The 16,577-nt window shown below is 64.6% G+C and overlaps 1 protein-coding gene across 3 annotated transcripts in view; it reads right to left on the bottom strand.

The window, feature by feature from the left end:
* Positions 1-203: 203 nt before the first annotated feature.
* MEF2D (myocyte enhancer factor 2D) overlaps positions 204-16,577 on the bottom strand; it is a 31,676-nt gene continuing 15,302 nt past the window's right edge. Inside the window, exons 4-10 of one of the 3 annotated variants that reach the window (XM_082011609.1) lie at positions 14,947-15,157; positions 12,158-12,214; positions 8,512-8,702; positions 8,154-8,174; positions 4,684-4,813; positions 1,919-2,144; positions 204-541 (exon numbers count right to left, since the gene is read on the bottom strand). In XM_082011609.1, the coding sequence (XP_081867735.1) occupies positions 211-541; positions 1,919-2,144; positions 4,684-4,813; positions 8,154-8,174; positions 8,512-8,702; positions 12,158-12,214; positions 14,947-15,157 (1,167 nt within the window). In that variant the 3' untranslated portion in view covers positions 204-210. The remainder of the gene's footprint in view (positions 542-1,918; positions 2,145-4,683; positions 4,814-8,153; positions 8,175-8,511; positions 8,703-12,157; positions 12,215-14,946; positions 15,158-16,577) is intronic. The other 2 variants (XM_082011610.1, XM_082011611.1) reach the window with 2 other exon arrangements.

The raw sequence follows: 16,577 nt of genomic DNA, 5'->3' as shown, positions 1-16,577 counted from the left end.
ATGTACTGCGTGCGTCGCCTGCTGTGCTAGAATGAATGCCTACAAAATCCTAAAGCTATTTCTCAGGCAGTTTATGATAATTTCCCCCCACCCCATCCCCTCCCCGTAACCCGTTTCGCCCCCGCGCCCCCCCACCCCCCCCACCCCTCCCGCCCTCTCCCCACGGCCCCGCTGCGAGCCGGCGGCGCTCCCAGGGACGGCGGGGACCCGTTATGTGACCCAGGTATCCAACCGCATGCGCTTTACAGAGGGGCTCTCCCCCTCGGGCTCGCCGGTGGGGCGCAGGAGGCCCAGGGATGAGCCGAAATCGGGGCGGGCGGGATCGTCCCGCTCGCTGCTGCCTTCGTAGGAGCTGGTGTTGCTGCTGAGGCTGTCGACGGGCGAGCGGCCGGTGGGCTCGTGCCGGGGCTGGTGGGGGAAGGTGCTGAGCGGGGTGGCAGTGTTTCTTTCCCGGTTGGGCGAGACGGGCTCCGACTTGATGCTGATGTTGGGGTTGGTGTTGACAGTCAAAGTGGTGGTGTGGGACAAGTGACTCCCTTGTCTGGGCATCCAGCGGCGGGGGGACGAGGTTGGGAGAGGAGGAGGAGGAGGAGAGCAGGAGGGGAGGAAGAGGGAGAAAAAGATGGAGGAGGAGATAACGGAAATTCTCTCATTATTCATCTTTTCGGTGGCCTTTTACCCTCCAATCCACAGAATTCCTAACCCGCACACCCCGCGTCTGATTCAATCCGTAATCATGAATCTGGATGAGATTATTAACCTGGATTACATTATGAACCCGGATTCATAATTAGAATTATGACTTTTTACGACTCCAGAATTGATAATCTGCGCGCTTAGCATGACCTATCGCTGCCGAGCCGGGATTAGATCCCGCGCAAGCCCGCGGGCAGCATTCCTCCTCCACCAGCGACCCAGCCCTGATCCCACCCGCCATCCCCGCAGCAGCGACACAAACCCGACGGAGGATTCGCGACGGGCGGTTTTGCTCCAAGCCCGGAACCTCTTCAGCCTTTTTATTACAACCCAAAATTCTGTCCAGGCTTTCTGCACGTGCTGCAGCCCCATCGGTGCAGGAGGTCCAGGCAGCTGCTGGGGTAGCTGCTGCCTGCCCTGCCTGGAAAATGTGCTCCAGGCAGTGGAGAAACACGCTGAACTCACTGCGCAAAAGCCTGCTGCATCCATACGTCCACCGGCGCTGCAAGCTGGGGACGTCGGAGTCTTACTCCCTGCCTTCGGGGCAAAGCCACTAAATGTCCCTCTTTAATTCCTTGCCTCTTTTTGACCCATGGTCTCAGCGTGACGGTGGGCAAGCTGCTTAAACCTTTATTTTGACTAAGATACTCCGAAAAAGCTCTGTGTGTGGACGCTTTATTCCAGACCAAAAGCGGATCCACTTCAGAAAACCTGCTCCAATATGTAAGTGCATATAGTTTTCTCCCTGGAGTAAAGCAATTTGCTCCCGATTTTAAAAGCTACCCTCCATCTACATCAGCAGGACCGCTAATTCCAGACACCTGACTCTGCAACGACCGTCCCGTTTAACTCTGGCTCTTGCTGGATCTCGGCTCCCTCCACGTGAAGTGAAGAGAACAATCCTCCTGCACAGCGCAGCCCCGATCTCGTCTGGGGACTGCAGGGTCACTCCTGCGACAGTGGCAGGGACAGGATTCCCCAAACTTCACGAGCTGGCCGGTCTGGCTCCTCCTGCAGCTGCGGGCACGTCTGCTCCTGCCTCCCAGAAGCACCGGTGTAAACCCACTGTAATCGCCGGGGCCGTGCCGCGGGAGGCCGACGATAACCCAGCCGAGGAGCCGCGGCTCGGGTTCTGCAGGTTTGGCACCTTGAAGGAATTCCCTGTTTCCCTCTTTCCTTTGACAACACCATCTGAGTGGCCCCTGCTACTCATTTCACTTACATTAAATTTCCTAGTGATACCGGAACCAGGTGCTGCTGCTGCTGCTGTTGCTGCTGCTGCTGCTGTTGCTGCTGCTGCTGTTGCTGCTGCTGCTGTTGCTGCTGCTGCTGCTGCTGCTGTTGCTGCTGCTGCTGCTGCTGCCAGGCAGAGATGTTGCCAAGGGACAGCCCACCAGGTGAGCTGAATGCTGGCAGCGAAGACAACTCGGCGCTCGTCAGCTGATAATCTGGGAAGGAAGGAGCCCTTCCATCATTTCAATGTCAAACCGACTCCAACAGAGCCCTGAGCGCTGCAAGATGGAGACCCGCTCCAGGGACACAAAGCCGCGGCGTGTAGGACGCTGGCTGGCGCTGGCAGCTGCAGAGGGGTGCTGGCCATAGGACACGTCTCTCCGAATCACGGAGTCAGAGACCGGATTGGGTGGGAAGGGACCTTTACGGGTCATTTAGCCCAACCTCCTGCCATCAGCAGGGACATCTTCAACTAGAGCAGGTCGCACAGAGCCCCAGATAACTTGACCTTGAGTGTTTCCAGGGATGGGGCATCTCCCCCCTCTCTGGGCAACCCGGGCCAGGGGTCCACCACCCTCAGCCTAAAAACGTTCTTCCTTCTATCTGGTCTTCTAGCTTCACGGCACGAGCCAGGACCCCCCCACCTCCACACCAGCCAGCACCCACTGGTCACCGCGGCCCCCCACAAGCTCAGCGATGGCAAAGGCAGCCCCGCGGCACACCCACACCGACCCCACCCAGGAAGGGTGGGGATCACCCGTGGCGCGTGGAAGCCCCCCGCAGACACACCCTCCGGCGGCGAACGGCTACAGAACGCACACGTGTGTTTCCTCCGACCCCCGCCCCGCCCGGGGCAGTAAACCCCCGGCAGCTGCTGAAACCCACCCGTGCGCCGCCCACCCCCACGCCGCGTGGCCCGTCCCCGCGCGGCAGCAGGGGGCGCTCCCCGCCCGCCGCCGGGCGCTCGCGGCAGCCGCCGCTCCCCCGCGGCACCCCCACGCCGCGGGACCCCCCACCCCACTCTTGCCTGGGGAAGGAGATGCTCTTCCCACGCACGACTGCGGGAGCAGCCCCAAACCCAGCATCCCAAAAACGGGGAGGCGGGGGGGGGCGGGGTGGGGAGGGGCGCGTGTGTGGATTTTATCACGGGTGGCAAACCCTGCGGTCACGCAGCACGGCAGGGAAGCAACCGCTCTCCCGTGGTCAACCCCTCGGTCCGCTGCTTCCCCAGAGCCACGTCGGCATCCGGCACAGGTACCGGCAGCCCCGGAGCGCTCACCGGATGCTCGCCCTCCCCTCCGGAGCCCCCTCCTCCCCCCGTTCTCGCCCTCCTTTTGGGGCGTCTTGCGGTTTCAGCCTTCCCCACCCCAGCGGGGCCAAACCCGCCGGCGGCAGCAGAACACACAGAGGCGGCTGCAAAGGCGCTGAACCGCGGCCAACGCCGGCGGGCTGATTCCAGGCACGCCCTACAGAAAGTCCCGGGACCGGGTTCTGTTGCCCTACGCGGTTCACCCCCAGCACCGGCCGTTCCGGTTCAGGAGCTCCCGACACCCACCGGTTGCGACAAGCCGCCTCCGCAGCCGACGCCAACAGCTCGAAGCAGAGCCACCCCGTATCTCGACGCTGCCGACGGTCGGGTTCGACCGAATCAGAGCGGGCAGGGGAAAGGGCGTGCGAGCCCGGCCAGCGGGAAGCTGGACGCGACCTCACCGGCCTGAAAACGAGACGATTCCCACCCAAAATTCACTGGTTAAGCCCTGGAAAGAACAAGTGGCGACAGCCCAGGCTTGGAGCTCGCTCCGGGCGTCCGCGCCCTGCAGCACCTGTAGCCAACATCCCCGCCACAGGCACCGAAGGCGCCCACGCGGCAACGCTTCTCTGCCTGTGGTCATCTGCAAGCGAAAAATAAATACAGAAAGCTGAAATTCAGCCCCGCTCCGCCCTGAGCGGTAGCAGCACAAGGCTCAATTAAAACCTATTTTGGGGACCTTGGCTGTCCACAGACGGGCTGACGGACCACACGGCCGACGACGACTTCCACGTAGGGAGAGGAGCGTCCTCGTCACGCACAAACAGGCATCTACCGGCCAACACCTACTAATTAGGAGAGGGAGTTCCCAACACGCCTATTCTGGCTTCTTCCAGACAAGCAGCTTTTTACATCTTTGCAAACTTTTCGCTGAGCAAATGCCAAAGCGAGTTACGCCGGAAACCGGCAAGTCCTTAAAGTCTTCGTAGAGGTTTGACAGGTCGCAGATGAACAACCCCTTGGCTCGGGCAAGCGTGCCATACCCGTCGCCTCGGGCCAGTTTGAGCCCCACCAGCCCGAATCTGATGTGCCTACGAGCAGGCTGGTTTGCATTCTTCGCCAACTTTCGGGGGCCTGATGCTCATTTTCATTAAGCTCCCATTACAACATCGCCCGGATCTCTTAAGAGCCAGGAGATGGGTGTAGCTGTAATTAGCATCCACTTAAAACCACCTTCATGCTGCCAGCACAGTGCACCGGGCTACGGCAGGACAGTCACGGACCTTCCGGACACGACGGGAAGTTCTCATGGTTTATACGGTGTTTCCCCTTGATTTTAAATCCCGCGACGCTCCCGGACTCAACCCCATCTTGCGGCAGGGAGTGCCACGAGCGACGCTGCGGCTGCCCGGGGAGAGCCGGGCGCGCGCGCGCAGCGGCACGTTTCCCTCTCGTATACGAAACGACCCAGCGGAAAGCTCTTAGCCGGGCTCGCGCGCTCTTACCTGTGTTGTACGCTGTGGGCATGGCAGAGAAAGGCAGCCCCTGCGTCAGCAAACTCGGAGTAGCCACAGAAACGACCGGCGTGGTTAAAGAGTGAGTTGCTTGGGAGACGCCTAACCGCGGCGTGTTCTGCTGGGGAAGCAAACGGAGAGGGAGTTACAACCCAGACACGTTTTATTCTGGTGTTCTCATGGGTTGCGGCCCCCCCCACCCCTCCCCAAAACCTCGGTCCGCAGCCGCCCCCCTGGGCGCGCACCGGCCGTTTGAAGAGGCTGATCGCGGAGGCTGCGGGACTAAGCGGGACCGATCCTCTGGCCGTTCCTCGCCGCAGCCAAGCGAAGCGCAAACGGCACCGGTTCCAGACGTTTCGGACCCTTGCGACATTCACTTGCAGGTCGCTTGGCATTGACCTTGGGTCACCTTTCTGCCTAGGGCTGGGCTTCGGCTGCGAGGACCAGCGACGCCCCGCGCGCACCGAGGGGGAGGGACGGGGTTATTCCGCCTGTATCCCGTCACCGTTTTCCAGAGGATGCGTGTGAGGTTTGCCATGCTCACCCCGGGGCGAAAAAAGTACCAAACAAAACCAGGACCGGCTAACGCAGGGCAGAGCCGACACATCCTCCTCTCCCTGCAGCACCCGTGCCCAAAAACCAGCCCCCCTGCCTGTAAGGCAAGCTGGAGGTGCCGAGCGTCGGTCTCAGGATGTCAAAGGCGCGCTGGCACCCTTAAAGGCCAGCGCTCGGCAACCCGCTGGCTTGGTGCCCTCGTGAGGTTTGGGTGACTCAGGCATTAGCAGGTCCAGTGCGGAAAAATTCTGCCCTTGGACCGGTGCGCGCCAGCCTCCCCCCGCGGTTTTCCGTGGGCGGAACAACGGGTCAGATCCAGCCCCGTTTACAAGGCAGATAATCTGGGCTGTCTCTACTGATCTGATTTAAATCGGACTCAAGAGGCTTGACTCTAATCTGAAGCGCCCCGGCACACGTCACCCTGTGAAGACTGGGGCAGCGCCCAGCGTAAGTCACGCCGGGCACGCGGCTGGCTGCGTCCCCAGGGACGCGGCGAGGAGCCTTCCTCCCGGCTCGCGGCGAGGGCTCTCGGGGCCTTTTAGGGCCGGGCGCAGGACCGCGCAACGGCTCACGGCCACGCAGGGCTCTCCTGGGATACGGCTGGAGGCTAAAAATCCCTGCCCGCGCTGCCTCCGGAGGGTCACGGCACCCCGGCGCGGCGGGTTCGCAGCACCCTGCGCCCGCAACGCTGCCCAGCCCGCAGGTCCCTTCCCGCCACCCGGGGCAGGCGATTACTGGGGCTCTAATTGCTAAAGCCCTGTAGGAGCAGGTTTTCCTGGCCCACATCCTGCTGGCAACCACCCCCGGTCGTCCCCACTGCCCGCGGGTTAAGGGCTCCGCAGAGAAACGGCTCCACGGTGGGCAGGATTCGGCCCCGTCCCCCTCCTGCCTGCACCGCACCCCGAGCCAGCCCCGCAGGATGCGACCCGCAGCCCCATCCCCTCCGCGCTCCGGCAGCCTTGCGCCCGGGGCTCTGCGGCTTTCCCGGGAGAGAGCCGGCGCGGGGATGGGGCCGGCCGCGACGGAGGGCCGGGGCGGCGGGACGCCGGCTGAGCGGGGGCGTATCGGCCCCGGGACCGGGGCAGCAGCCGCCCCCGTTACGCCACGAGGCGAGCGCGGGGATGCCAGACCCGGCTGCGCCGTAGGATAGCAGCCAAATTTTCATCCCGATTCCTGCAGGTAGGAGGGGCTGAGGCGCGCGAGCTGCCCCACGCCGCGCGCAGCGCCGCGCGCCCTGCGAAACGCTCCCGACGGCAAACCGCCGTTCAGGCTCGTTGCCAACCCGTGCGGGCACGCTCCCCGGCGGGACCGCGCGTCGCCGCGGCCTCGGCGAACGGATCCCGCCTCTACCCTTCAGACCGGGTGCGCCTACGGGAAACGGGGGGACGCCCCTCCGGAAGCTGCCAGGAGCGAACCCGGGAGGTCGGCGGGGGCCGAGCCTGCGGGCGAAGGGTTACGGGGAGCGGGGCAGGTCGCGGCGGAGGGGCAGCTGACTCATCCTGCCTGTAAAACGGTGGGAGTTGCCGTTCAGAGAGAAGATCTGGTGCGTAGGTTGAGCAATACGGAGGGAGCGAATCCGGGGAGAAGGTTAACGGAGCCGGGGGGGGGCATCTGCACCGGGAGGGATGAACCCGCAGAGCGGCCGAGCGTGCTCTGCTTTTCCCCTTCCCGATCCTGCCACGCTGAGGTCCCCGTCCCCCGCGCCCGGATTTCGTCCCCCTCTACCTCCTCGCTGCCAGCTCGGCTCGGGCGAGGGCTCGTACTTCACTTCGGGCAAAAATCAGCCGGGTTAGCTCAGACTAACAATTAAAACCGTTAATGCCAACCGGGCTGATTTTTGCCTGGAGCAAGCTGCTCCTCCAGCTGAGAGACAGGCAATGCCCTCGGGCAGCGGGAACGCGGCGAGCAGATGGCGAGGCGGGCGGCGGCTGCCTTCGCTCTGCAGATGGGGAAACTGAGGCACGGAGCTGCTGGGAGGGGGCCGTTAAGCCAGGAGGGTTTTGGGGCGTGGAGAAAGGCAGAATTCAAGTCTGCCAAAGGCCCGGCCAGTCCTTTCCCTGGCCAAGAGTGTCTCCTTGCAGGCTGTGAGAGGTATTGGCTTACTCCCGTGTTTTTGGAGAGCTTTACCCTGGCTGCGTTAGCTGCATCCTACAGCGGCTCTCGCCCTTTCCTCGCTGCGCTGACCTGTCGCCCATCTGCCCTGCACCAGAATAGCAACAGAACAGGGTGAATCATTGCCACAAACAAGGTGGTGTTCACTTTGCTGGCAGGGAAGGGGGGGGGAAAAAAAAAAAGAAGAAAAAAGCCGTAAAAAAACCATGGAAAACCACCCCTGTGCACAAAGGAGGTTTACGGAGCGCGCTAGCCAGCCAGTGGATTTACACAGGCTTTAAATAATATCCTTAATATGGGAAGAGCCTGATTTATTCCCTATCTCTCATGTGGTGGCAGCGGGCCAGGTCTTCCCGTGCTGTAAACTGTGGTGGCTCCAGTGAAGCCCACGGGGCAGGTCCCCGGCGGCGGCGGCGCTGCCCGGGCCGGCCCCACGCTGCACCGGCCCCGAAAGGGACCCGGGGTGACCTCCCCCGGGGAAACCAGCACAGCTTTTTCGGCCTTGACGGAGAAACAGGCATCTGACAGCTTGTGCCAGCTCCTTCTTTTCCACAGGGAACCTGATTTTCCTAAAAGCGCCTTTTTCTCGGGAGTGATTTTCTGCGGCGGGACCGGATGCGACACTTGCGCTGGCACCCGCGTCCCGCTGCGTCCCCACCGCAGGGCCAAGGGGCCGGCGTCCACCCCCTCCGCGCGCCCCGCGCCTTCGCCGAGCCAGGGCAGGGTGCAGGGACCAACGGGACGAGCGGCCCACGTCCCACCCCGCCACGATGCACGCTCAGCAGGGAACTCACCAGAGCCAAGTGGTCCTCCGTCTGCCCGCAGGAGAACAGAGAGAAAACCGAGAGGCACCGTTAACTCGCCGGCCCCGCCAACCGCCGCGCCGCCGCGCTCGCCAGCGCTGCGCCCTCGCGTACCACGGGGCACGTACGGTGCCTATGGGCTACTCTCACGCCCGGCGCGGGGCTTTCCACCCGGTGGAAACAGAAATCCCAAGGCTTCCCCACCGCCACGGCCCCGGCCGGCTCCCACCGCCACGGCACCGCGCCCGCGCCGCATCTGCTCCGGCGTGAAGCGCACCCCGCAACCTGCCTGCTGGCAGGGGCCGCGCTCCCACCCCGGGCTCCCCGCAGACCTGTGCCGGGCGCTCACCAAATGGTGCATGAGCCCCTTCCCGCTCTGCGAGGTGATCACGCGCAAATCCGGCTTGCGGCTGTTGGCGGCGAGCTGCGTGCCGTGGGAGGGCGGTGGCGGCGACTTGGCCGGGATGACCTTGCCCAAGCTGCTGCCGTTGGACACGGGAAGGAGACCCGGAGAGGCTCTGGCACTCACGTAGCCGTTCCCTGCAGGAAAACGGGTGACAAGAGAGGAAGGAGGTGAACGTGCGGCGACGGTGAATGCGCGGTGGTGGTGCTCCCCGCCCCAGAGAGCAGCACCGCAGCCCCCCGGGCTCCCCAAAAACCCTCCTGTGCACCAGGCAGGCTCGTCCACAGCCCCCGCAGGTACCCGCCCGCCCGCCGGCAGCGCGGCGCGGCCCCGCGCGAGCTCTGCAGCGCCGGCAGCCGCTCCGCTGCCTGCGTCCTCCCTACCGAGACCAGGCGAACCTGCCCCGGGCCAGGCAGGGGTACAGGCAGGGCAGGCAGCCGGCCCCGAGCTCCCCCCGGGGCAGCTCCTCAACCTGCAGGAACCCACGATCGTTACCACAATAACCACCGATAAATATTACAGCCCGATTTGCAGCAAGAGCTCTTTATGCTGCTCTGGCAGGGTACGGGGGCCCCAGCAAGGGAGATAATTACGGTCACGTTCATTTTTCAGGTCTCTTTACGATACCGGAGCAGCGAAAAGGGGCTACGGCAGAGCGAGGACTCGGTTCACTGATCCCGCTGCCCCTCTGAAGATCTGAGGTTCTGTCCTCCTCCTCCCGCTGCTGCCCCACTTAAGGATTTTATGTGCAAAGAGGGGGGAAAAAAGAAGAAGAAAGGAAAGGAAGAAAAAAATTTTAAAAGGAAAAGATTTGATGAACATCAGGAAAGGAATAAATTGGATCAGATTACTGTTCTGATGAGGGTTTTTTTTTTAATATGAATAGGCCCCAAAGATAGAAAGGCATTTAGCAATCACCAGGCTTCAGCCCTCATATTCATTGCACGTTAGACCGGGAAAAATAGGTCGCTGATTGCATTATTAATCACATCTACCATTGCGCTACATCTGCATTTCAGCAGGCGGCTGGTGGCAGCGCCGCCGCAGCCGCGGTGGGTGCACGTCGGGAGCCGAGCGCCAGCCGGTGCCAGAGCCGTCCCGGGGCCGGACGCATCGGCGACGGGGTAAACCGGGCACGGGGGACGGCCACGCGCCCGGGAAGCCGCAAAGCCCGCTCCCCGCCGGGGCTGCCCGTGGTGGCTGGGCTGCAACTCCCGAATCCGCGCCCCTGCCCGGCCCCAGCGAGGAGCCCTCCCAGCCCGGCGTCACCACGAGCAGCCGCGCACAAGGCACTGCCTGCTGCGTCGCACCTCCGCACGCCGCGAATTCCGCGCGTTTCGCGTGCACGGCCGCCGGCTTTTGTGCGTATCAACAATGAAGGCGCATAAAATGCACCAGCCGCAGCGCCGGTGGTCACGCAACAGCCGACGGAGGCAAAGCCAAAAGAAATGTCAAACCCCGCGACGTTCCGTGGATGCGCTCGCGGCGCTCAGGATAGCCGCCGCTTTGAGGGACGCCACGTTACCGTGTGCATCAATCGGGGTGTGGGTCGGGGGACCCCCGTGCTGGAGGGGAGCAGGTTTGGGTCCCGGCGCTGCCACTCACCCCGAAGGGGCTTCCCTGGCAAGGGGACCTCGGGCGCTGCCATCGGATCCCCAGCCCGGATCCGGCCACCCTGCGAGCCAGAGCGAGAAGGGCTGCTCCCGTCGGGATTTCGGGATAACCCTGGCCCCAGAAAAGGGGTCCGAAGCGGAGCGCTCCGCGTTGCCTTTGCGCCACGCTGGCGCGAACTCCAGCCCGGCGGCGCCCCGTGCGCTCGCAACGCCGGGGGCGGCCAGGGCGCAGCACCCCCGCCGGGGCAGGCAGGGTGGGCGAGGACGGCGCCCGCCGCGGCGCGCGGGCAGGACGCGGGGACGCAGCCCACGGCGCTGCAGGATCGGGCCGGCGGCACCCGGCAGCTGATGACTCAGAGGCAGCAGGTGATCGCTCGGTGCTGCGGAGATTGCGAGGGAGGAGGAGGAGGAGGAGGAGGAGGAGGAGGAGGAGGAGGAGGAGGAGGAGGAGGAGGAGAAGGAGGAGGAGGAGGAGGAGGAGGAGGAGGAGGAGGAGGAGGAAGAGATGTCCCGGGTACCCGAAAACCGCAAGCACGGTGCCAGAGCCACGCTCCCCTCCCGCAGCCGGCCCGGGGAGCCCCGGGCATGGCAGGGGTCTGGGGCCGGCGCGGTCCGGGGTTGGCCACGGCCGGGCTGTCCCTGCTCCTCGCGCCCGTTTCCTGGAGCGGCGGCAGGAACGCGGGGAATGCTCTGGTGACGTCAATGCTGACATTCACGGGCCCTGCCAAGCTCCGCGCCGCCTCGGCTGCTCCCAACAGCTGACGTGGGGGCGGCCTCAGGGGGAAAAGGGGCCACGGAGGTGGCTGGGGGCCGCGGCACGACAGCCCCTTCCCTCTGCCTTCGACGGAGCGGCAAAGCTGCACGTCGGGCGCGGCAAAGGCCGCGGGGAGACGCCAGCCCCACGAGCTGCCCCGGCGGGGTCTGCTCTGGAGGCGCAGCCGGGGAGAAATTCCCGCAGCGCTGGCACGGCTGCTGCCCGGAGCAGGGAAAAGGGGGTTCCCGGGAGCGGCCGCGGTGCTGCAGAGCCATGGCTGGACCAGCCCCGTCCCCGCAACCGGTGGGACCCGGGCTCCAATTTGGTTTTAGCTGGGGCAACGCCGCGCTCCACGCTCTTCCTCTGTGCTGTCGGCTGGAACCCCGCTGCAAAAAGCCCCCGAGGCGGCGGGGACGAGCCAGGCTCCTGCTGCGAGGCTGCCTTCCCCGCTCCGCCTCGCCCAGGGATGGATGGCACCCATCCCGCTAAGCCCTGGACCGCAGCCCGCCCTGCCCCAGCCCGCAGCGGCAGCGCCGGCAGCGGCAGCCGCTTGCCGGCGGGACCCGGGGGCCGTCGCTGGCTTTTGGGTCGCACCTACGCAAGCGCCAGCCCCGAAGAGCTCGCGCCGCGGGGAAGGAGGTATTATTGGTGCGTTTTATAGCTGGGGAGCTAAGCCACAAGGTCTGAGCCTCGTTAGCACTGAAGCTCTGGCAGCGGGAAGGGACCTTAACGAGCTTTTTTCCTCGCGGTAAAGCTCCTTCATAGGGCCCAAGCGCAACGAGGAACCGGGCGTTAAGTGACTCACCCCAGGTCAGGGGAAGAACCGGTTGCAGCGCGGGGAGCTGAACCCAGAGCTGCCCAAATCGCGGTCCTCCGCGGCCACCTCAGTCAGGACCTTGATTTGCTGCTCTCCCGAAGACCCCGGGGAGACGCTGGCCCCCAGGACACGCACCCCCTCCTTGCCTTGGTCTCTGGGGTGGTCCACCGAAATCAGCGGCCCCCAGCAAAGGCGCCGGCCCGGGGCTCCATGAGCCAAACCCTCCCGCTGCCAACAGCGGCGAAATCTTCCTCGGCACTTCGCCGTCGACCGACGGCGCCGAACGGGAAAGCAAAACCCTACGTTATGCGCGGGGAAACCGAGGCGAGGAGCGGCAGACAGAGCCGAGGGCGCGGGTCCTGGCGCTCGCGCCGCTTGCCGAAAGGCAAGGAGGGGCTCCGCACTTACCCACGGGGCTCGGGCAGGCTCCGTTGGTGCTGTTCAGGTCTCCCCCGAGCATCGCCCCTGCAAAGCAATAGGAAACACGGGGTCACCGACCGCTCAGAAACGGGGAGAGCATCCCTCCTTTCGGGAGGGAGGAAGAGGGGGAGCACAAGGGAGAAAGGCAGAGGAAAACGAGCGGTGTCGCCTTCCCGGGGAGAAAGTCCTGGGCAAAATGAGCAGCATTCCTGGTGATCAGGTTGGGAAACATTATCCAGGCAGATCCGTTTCCTTTGGGAAGCGGCCAGGCAGCACAGGAGCCCGCTCCAAAGGAGGCGGCTTGGAAAACACTGCGGCTATTTTCTTCCAAGCCCCCCTTTGGGGGACACGGGGCCGGTGCTGCCGGGGAAGGGAGCCCCAGCAGCAAGACGTGAAACACAATCTCCCCTGTAATGTTCGCACCGAATGGAAACCATCCCCGCGCGCTGCCAGGACGCTGCTACAATTGGGCCTCCCACGGTCCCAACGCTTGGAAAGCGCCGCCGCTCCCTGCCGTGCCGGGAAAAACCGTACCAGAGGCCTTTTTATTCCCAATAAACCGAACGTTTTGCCTTGCCTGCAAAAAGATTTTATTTTTTTCTGCCTTGTTATTGAGTTATGTATGAAAGCCACCTATTCACAGCCCGGGGCTGCCTGGCCACGCCGCGGGCAGCGATTTCGGCCAACAGCCGGCACGGAGGCTCCGGAGCTGCAACCGCAGTCATCCCGGAGCCCTGGGCAAGGGAATGAGGAGCCTCCGATCCCAAACCCCACCTCTAACCACTGCCCAACCCTTCTCACCCCAGATGGGGAAACCTGAGACAGAAACCTTTTTTCCAGCTCTCGGGTCTGGGCTTGCAGCAAGCCCCTGAAAGCGGGAGGAGGGCTGGAGGGCTGAGCCGCTGCCGCGCCGGGAGGCGCGTTTGCTCCCCGCGTGGAGCACGATCGGGGATGGCGGTGGTCCCGAAAATACCTCACAGCTTGAGAAAGGGCAAGGTGACCCCAAAACGTAGCAGCCGCAGCACCGCAGCATCCTCCCTTCAAGGGACAGGGACGCAAAGCCAGCGGTCCCCATGCCTCCGATGTCCCGGAGGAGGGACCCCACCAGGATTTGGGGGCTGTGCCCTGCTGCGGGACCCCACCTGCGCCCCAGACCGCAGCGCCCGTGCTGCTGCAGCGGGCTCACGCCCTTGGGTGAGTGACGCTGACCCCGTTCCCAGCCCCGGTAAACCCCCTCGGCCGCCCGTCTCCCGCGCCGGCCCCAAGCAGACGGCGTCGGCCAGCGCCGAGACACCGACCCAACGCTCTGCTGCGCGTTTGCTTTGGAAACAACGCCGCAGCGCTCTGCTCTCAGCTCGAGTGCATTGCTAAAAAAAATCTTAAGGAAAAAAAGCCCTTCTAACATGCAAGGGCCTGGCTCCTATAAACAGGATTTCTTCCGTGTCCCAGGCAGCGAGTGAATGAGACGCAGATGGCCGGACTTGGAACATCTCCGCGCTCGCAACCGCGAAATTATCCCCCTTCAAACGAACGGCGAGCGAGCGAGATGGAAACGGCGAGCCTCCAGCGGATTCAGCATTGCAACGAAGCCTCTTTTTTTTTCGGCAGAGGGGCCTGCGAGAGGGCAGGGGAGATCCCTGCAGCCGGAGCGACGGCGGGCTGTGCCTGAGGAGGGCTCTGCCGCCCGGCCTGGAGCGAGACGTTGCTCTTTGGGAGCAGTCCTAGAGCAGAAAGACCCCTCTCCCTCAGGTCTGGGGGCCTCATCCTGGTACCTGGGTGCTTCGAGCCATCCCCAAGACCACGCGGAGAGAGCAGTGAGCAAACAAGCCGCTCCGAACCGCAGCTCCTACTGCATCCCAGCCCAGGCACCTCTCCCTGCTCTCACCCAGCCACCCCGCCAGCTTCTGAAGGCACCTCCCAGCCCTTCTCCCACCCCTCCAGCCCCTTGGCGAAGCCCCCCCCGAGCTCTCACAGCCCTGGGGCCGCAGCCAAGCGCCCACCGCCCCGACGTCCGGGCGGCCAGAGTCGCCAGCTCTGGCCCTGGCAGCCCGTGCGATTTTTACAGACCATCTGCGACAACCGAAATAGCAGGCAGGGGCTTTCTGCACTCTATTATTATTGACGACCGCACCGCAGGAGAGCCGGGCTGCGGTCACACGTCGTCGTCGTCCCCCCCGCCCGCCGCCGCCGCAGGGGACAAGGGTGACGAGCGCCTCTCCCCCAGCCTGCCCTCCGCCGCCCATCGCCGGTCCCTGCTGGAAGCGACCGCTCCCTCCGATCTGTCAGCAGATCCTCGTGAGTAATCGCTCGGCGACCAACTGCAACCAGCACGGCCCGACTCAGAAAAGCCCTTTTTAGGCAGCAGTCCCATGTCACCGGAGTGCCACCGGCGAGCGGGACGCCGGCAGCCAGCCGCGAGCCCGGGAACGGTGCCGCCTGACTCATCTCCTCGCGCTGCCCAACCCCGAAAACGGATCCCGGGGGGGATCCGGCGCTCGAAAAGGCTTCGCTGAGGCCGTGGGGTTCAGCCCCAGTTTGAGGACGAGGCGCAAACCGGGGGGCACCAACCTCTTGCCAGGAGGGCCCGAATAAGCCCCCCCCCGGGGCAACAAGCCAGGGATGGTGCGGGGACATGTCCTGCCCCGAGGCAGGGGACGGGGGCAGCGGGGGCGTCCCCCACCTCTCGGGACGCCCCCCTCCTCGGGGCTGCACGCCCAGCGAGGCTCTCGCAGGGAGGATGAGGAGGGGACGGCGCGAAGGGCCACGGCGTTGCTCACCTGCGCTGGCCGGCCTCTGCGGCAGCCCCGGGGACACGGTGTTTCTCTGCAGCGCCGGCTGCTGCGGCGAGAGGAGCCGGGGGTCCGTCAGCGAGGAGGTCACCAGGGACTGGGTCACCAGCGAGCTGCCTGGGTTGCTGAACTGCAGCGTGTTTTGGTTGGTCACTGGCACCGTCACGGGCATGGCGAAGTTCGGCGCGGGCACTGAGGACTGAACAGAGAGCAGGGGGTGAAGGAGAGCAGGCACGGCCGGGCAAGGAGCAGGGTGAGGTTCCTCGCTTTGCAGGCTCCGAGCAAGAGCAGGCCTGATCCTGCCTCGCAGCAGCAGCAACACCCCGCTGCTGAAAAGGGGGGGACAGTCCAGGGCCCCCCCAGACCCCCGTTTCACCGCTGAGCGGCACCGCTGTGCTTGCACCCTGCCCGTGCTGGCACCTCAGAGGGATGCACCGGAGCCCGGAGCCCACCCGGGGCGACCAGGAGGAGCAACCGGCTGCCCGCTCGGACGCATCAAAGGTTTGCAACCAGCTGCTTGGCTCTCGTTTTCGGGGGTATTTATTTACCCCCCGGTGTTTTCAGGGCAGCCCCCGAGAGCGGCCGAGCTCGGCGCTGCCCTTCATCCCGCCACAGAGGCCAAGCAGCCCGCAGGGATTTTCTGAGGCCGTTCCTCACCCGGTGGATAGGGAGAGCCCTCCCGAAGAGCCGGCAGCGGATCACCGGTTCAGGGAAAAAGTTCCCACCATCAGGGAAAAAGTTCCCACCATCTGGGAAAATCCCGTTTTGCTCCACACGGCCCCCGGCTGACACCGGGATCCATCCCGGCACCTCTGGAACCACCGGAGAGGAGGAGGAGCTGACCCCAGGAGCGTGGCCAAAGCCCTACCCTTGGCCACAGGTCAAGGACCAGCTTCACCTACCAGCGTCCCCGCTGGGGCCAGACTCGCTGCGATTATCCCAGCGTCCGTCTTATGTCACTGATTTGCTCTTCGTTAACAGGAGCAGGCACCTGCTTAGAGGCTTTAGCAGGGGCTTTGCTAAAGTCCCACTTTAATTTGTTCAGGGCCGGAGAGGCAAAGCAGCCCGGTGCCGGCTGGGAGGGTCGTGGGGCCGGAGCTGGGACCCCGCAGGCTGCGCCGGCGAGGGCAGAGGGTGCCGAGGATCCCCCCCACTGCAGGTTGGGGCGGGTGGGGGATCTGCTGCCCTGCGGTCCCCTCCCCTCCAGAAATCCGCTCCCAGACGGGCGATTTTCTTTTGGGGTAGAGGGGAGGAGGGGAGGAGGGAGCGGGAGGGTGCTCACCCACGCCTTGCTGCTGGAAACCCTCCCCACCAGCCTCTCAAGGGCATCCCGTCCTTCAGAGACATCCCGCGGCTGCAGCCAAGCTCAGAGGACGGCGGCTCCGAGCCTGCGCCGCGGCGCTGCTCCGCGGGCCGCCAGCCCGCCGTTCAAAGGTACCGGGCTCGGCGTTTCCCAGACCTTCACAGGCTGCCGGGGAGAGCCGTAACGCAGAGCTCGGCCCCGGCAGCTCGTTCCGCACGGCTGCAAAACCAGGAGGAGGAAGGTTTGTTGGGCATCGCACGAACACCGAAGCAGCGTCGGGTAACAAATCACTGCAAACGCGTCCGCGCGCGTGCAC

Source organism: Phaethon aethereus (assembly GCF_964289735.1).
Source record: "Phaethon aethereus genome assembly, chromosome: 28".
NCBI classification, from domain to species: domain Eukaryota; kingdom Metazoa; phylum Chordata; class Aves; order Phaethontiformes; family Phaethontidae; genus Phaethon; species Phaethon aethereus.
This window is presented reverse-complemented; position numbering and strand designations above follow the sequence as displayed.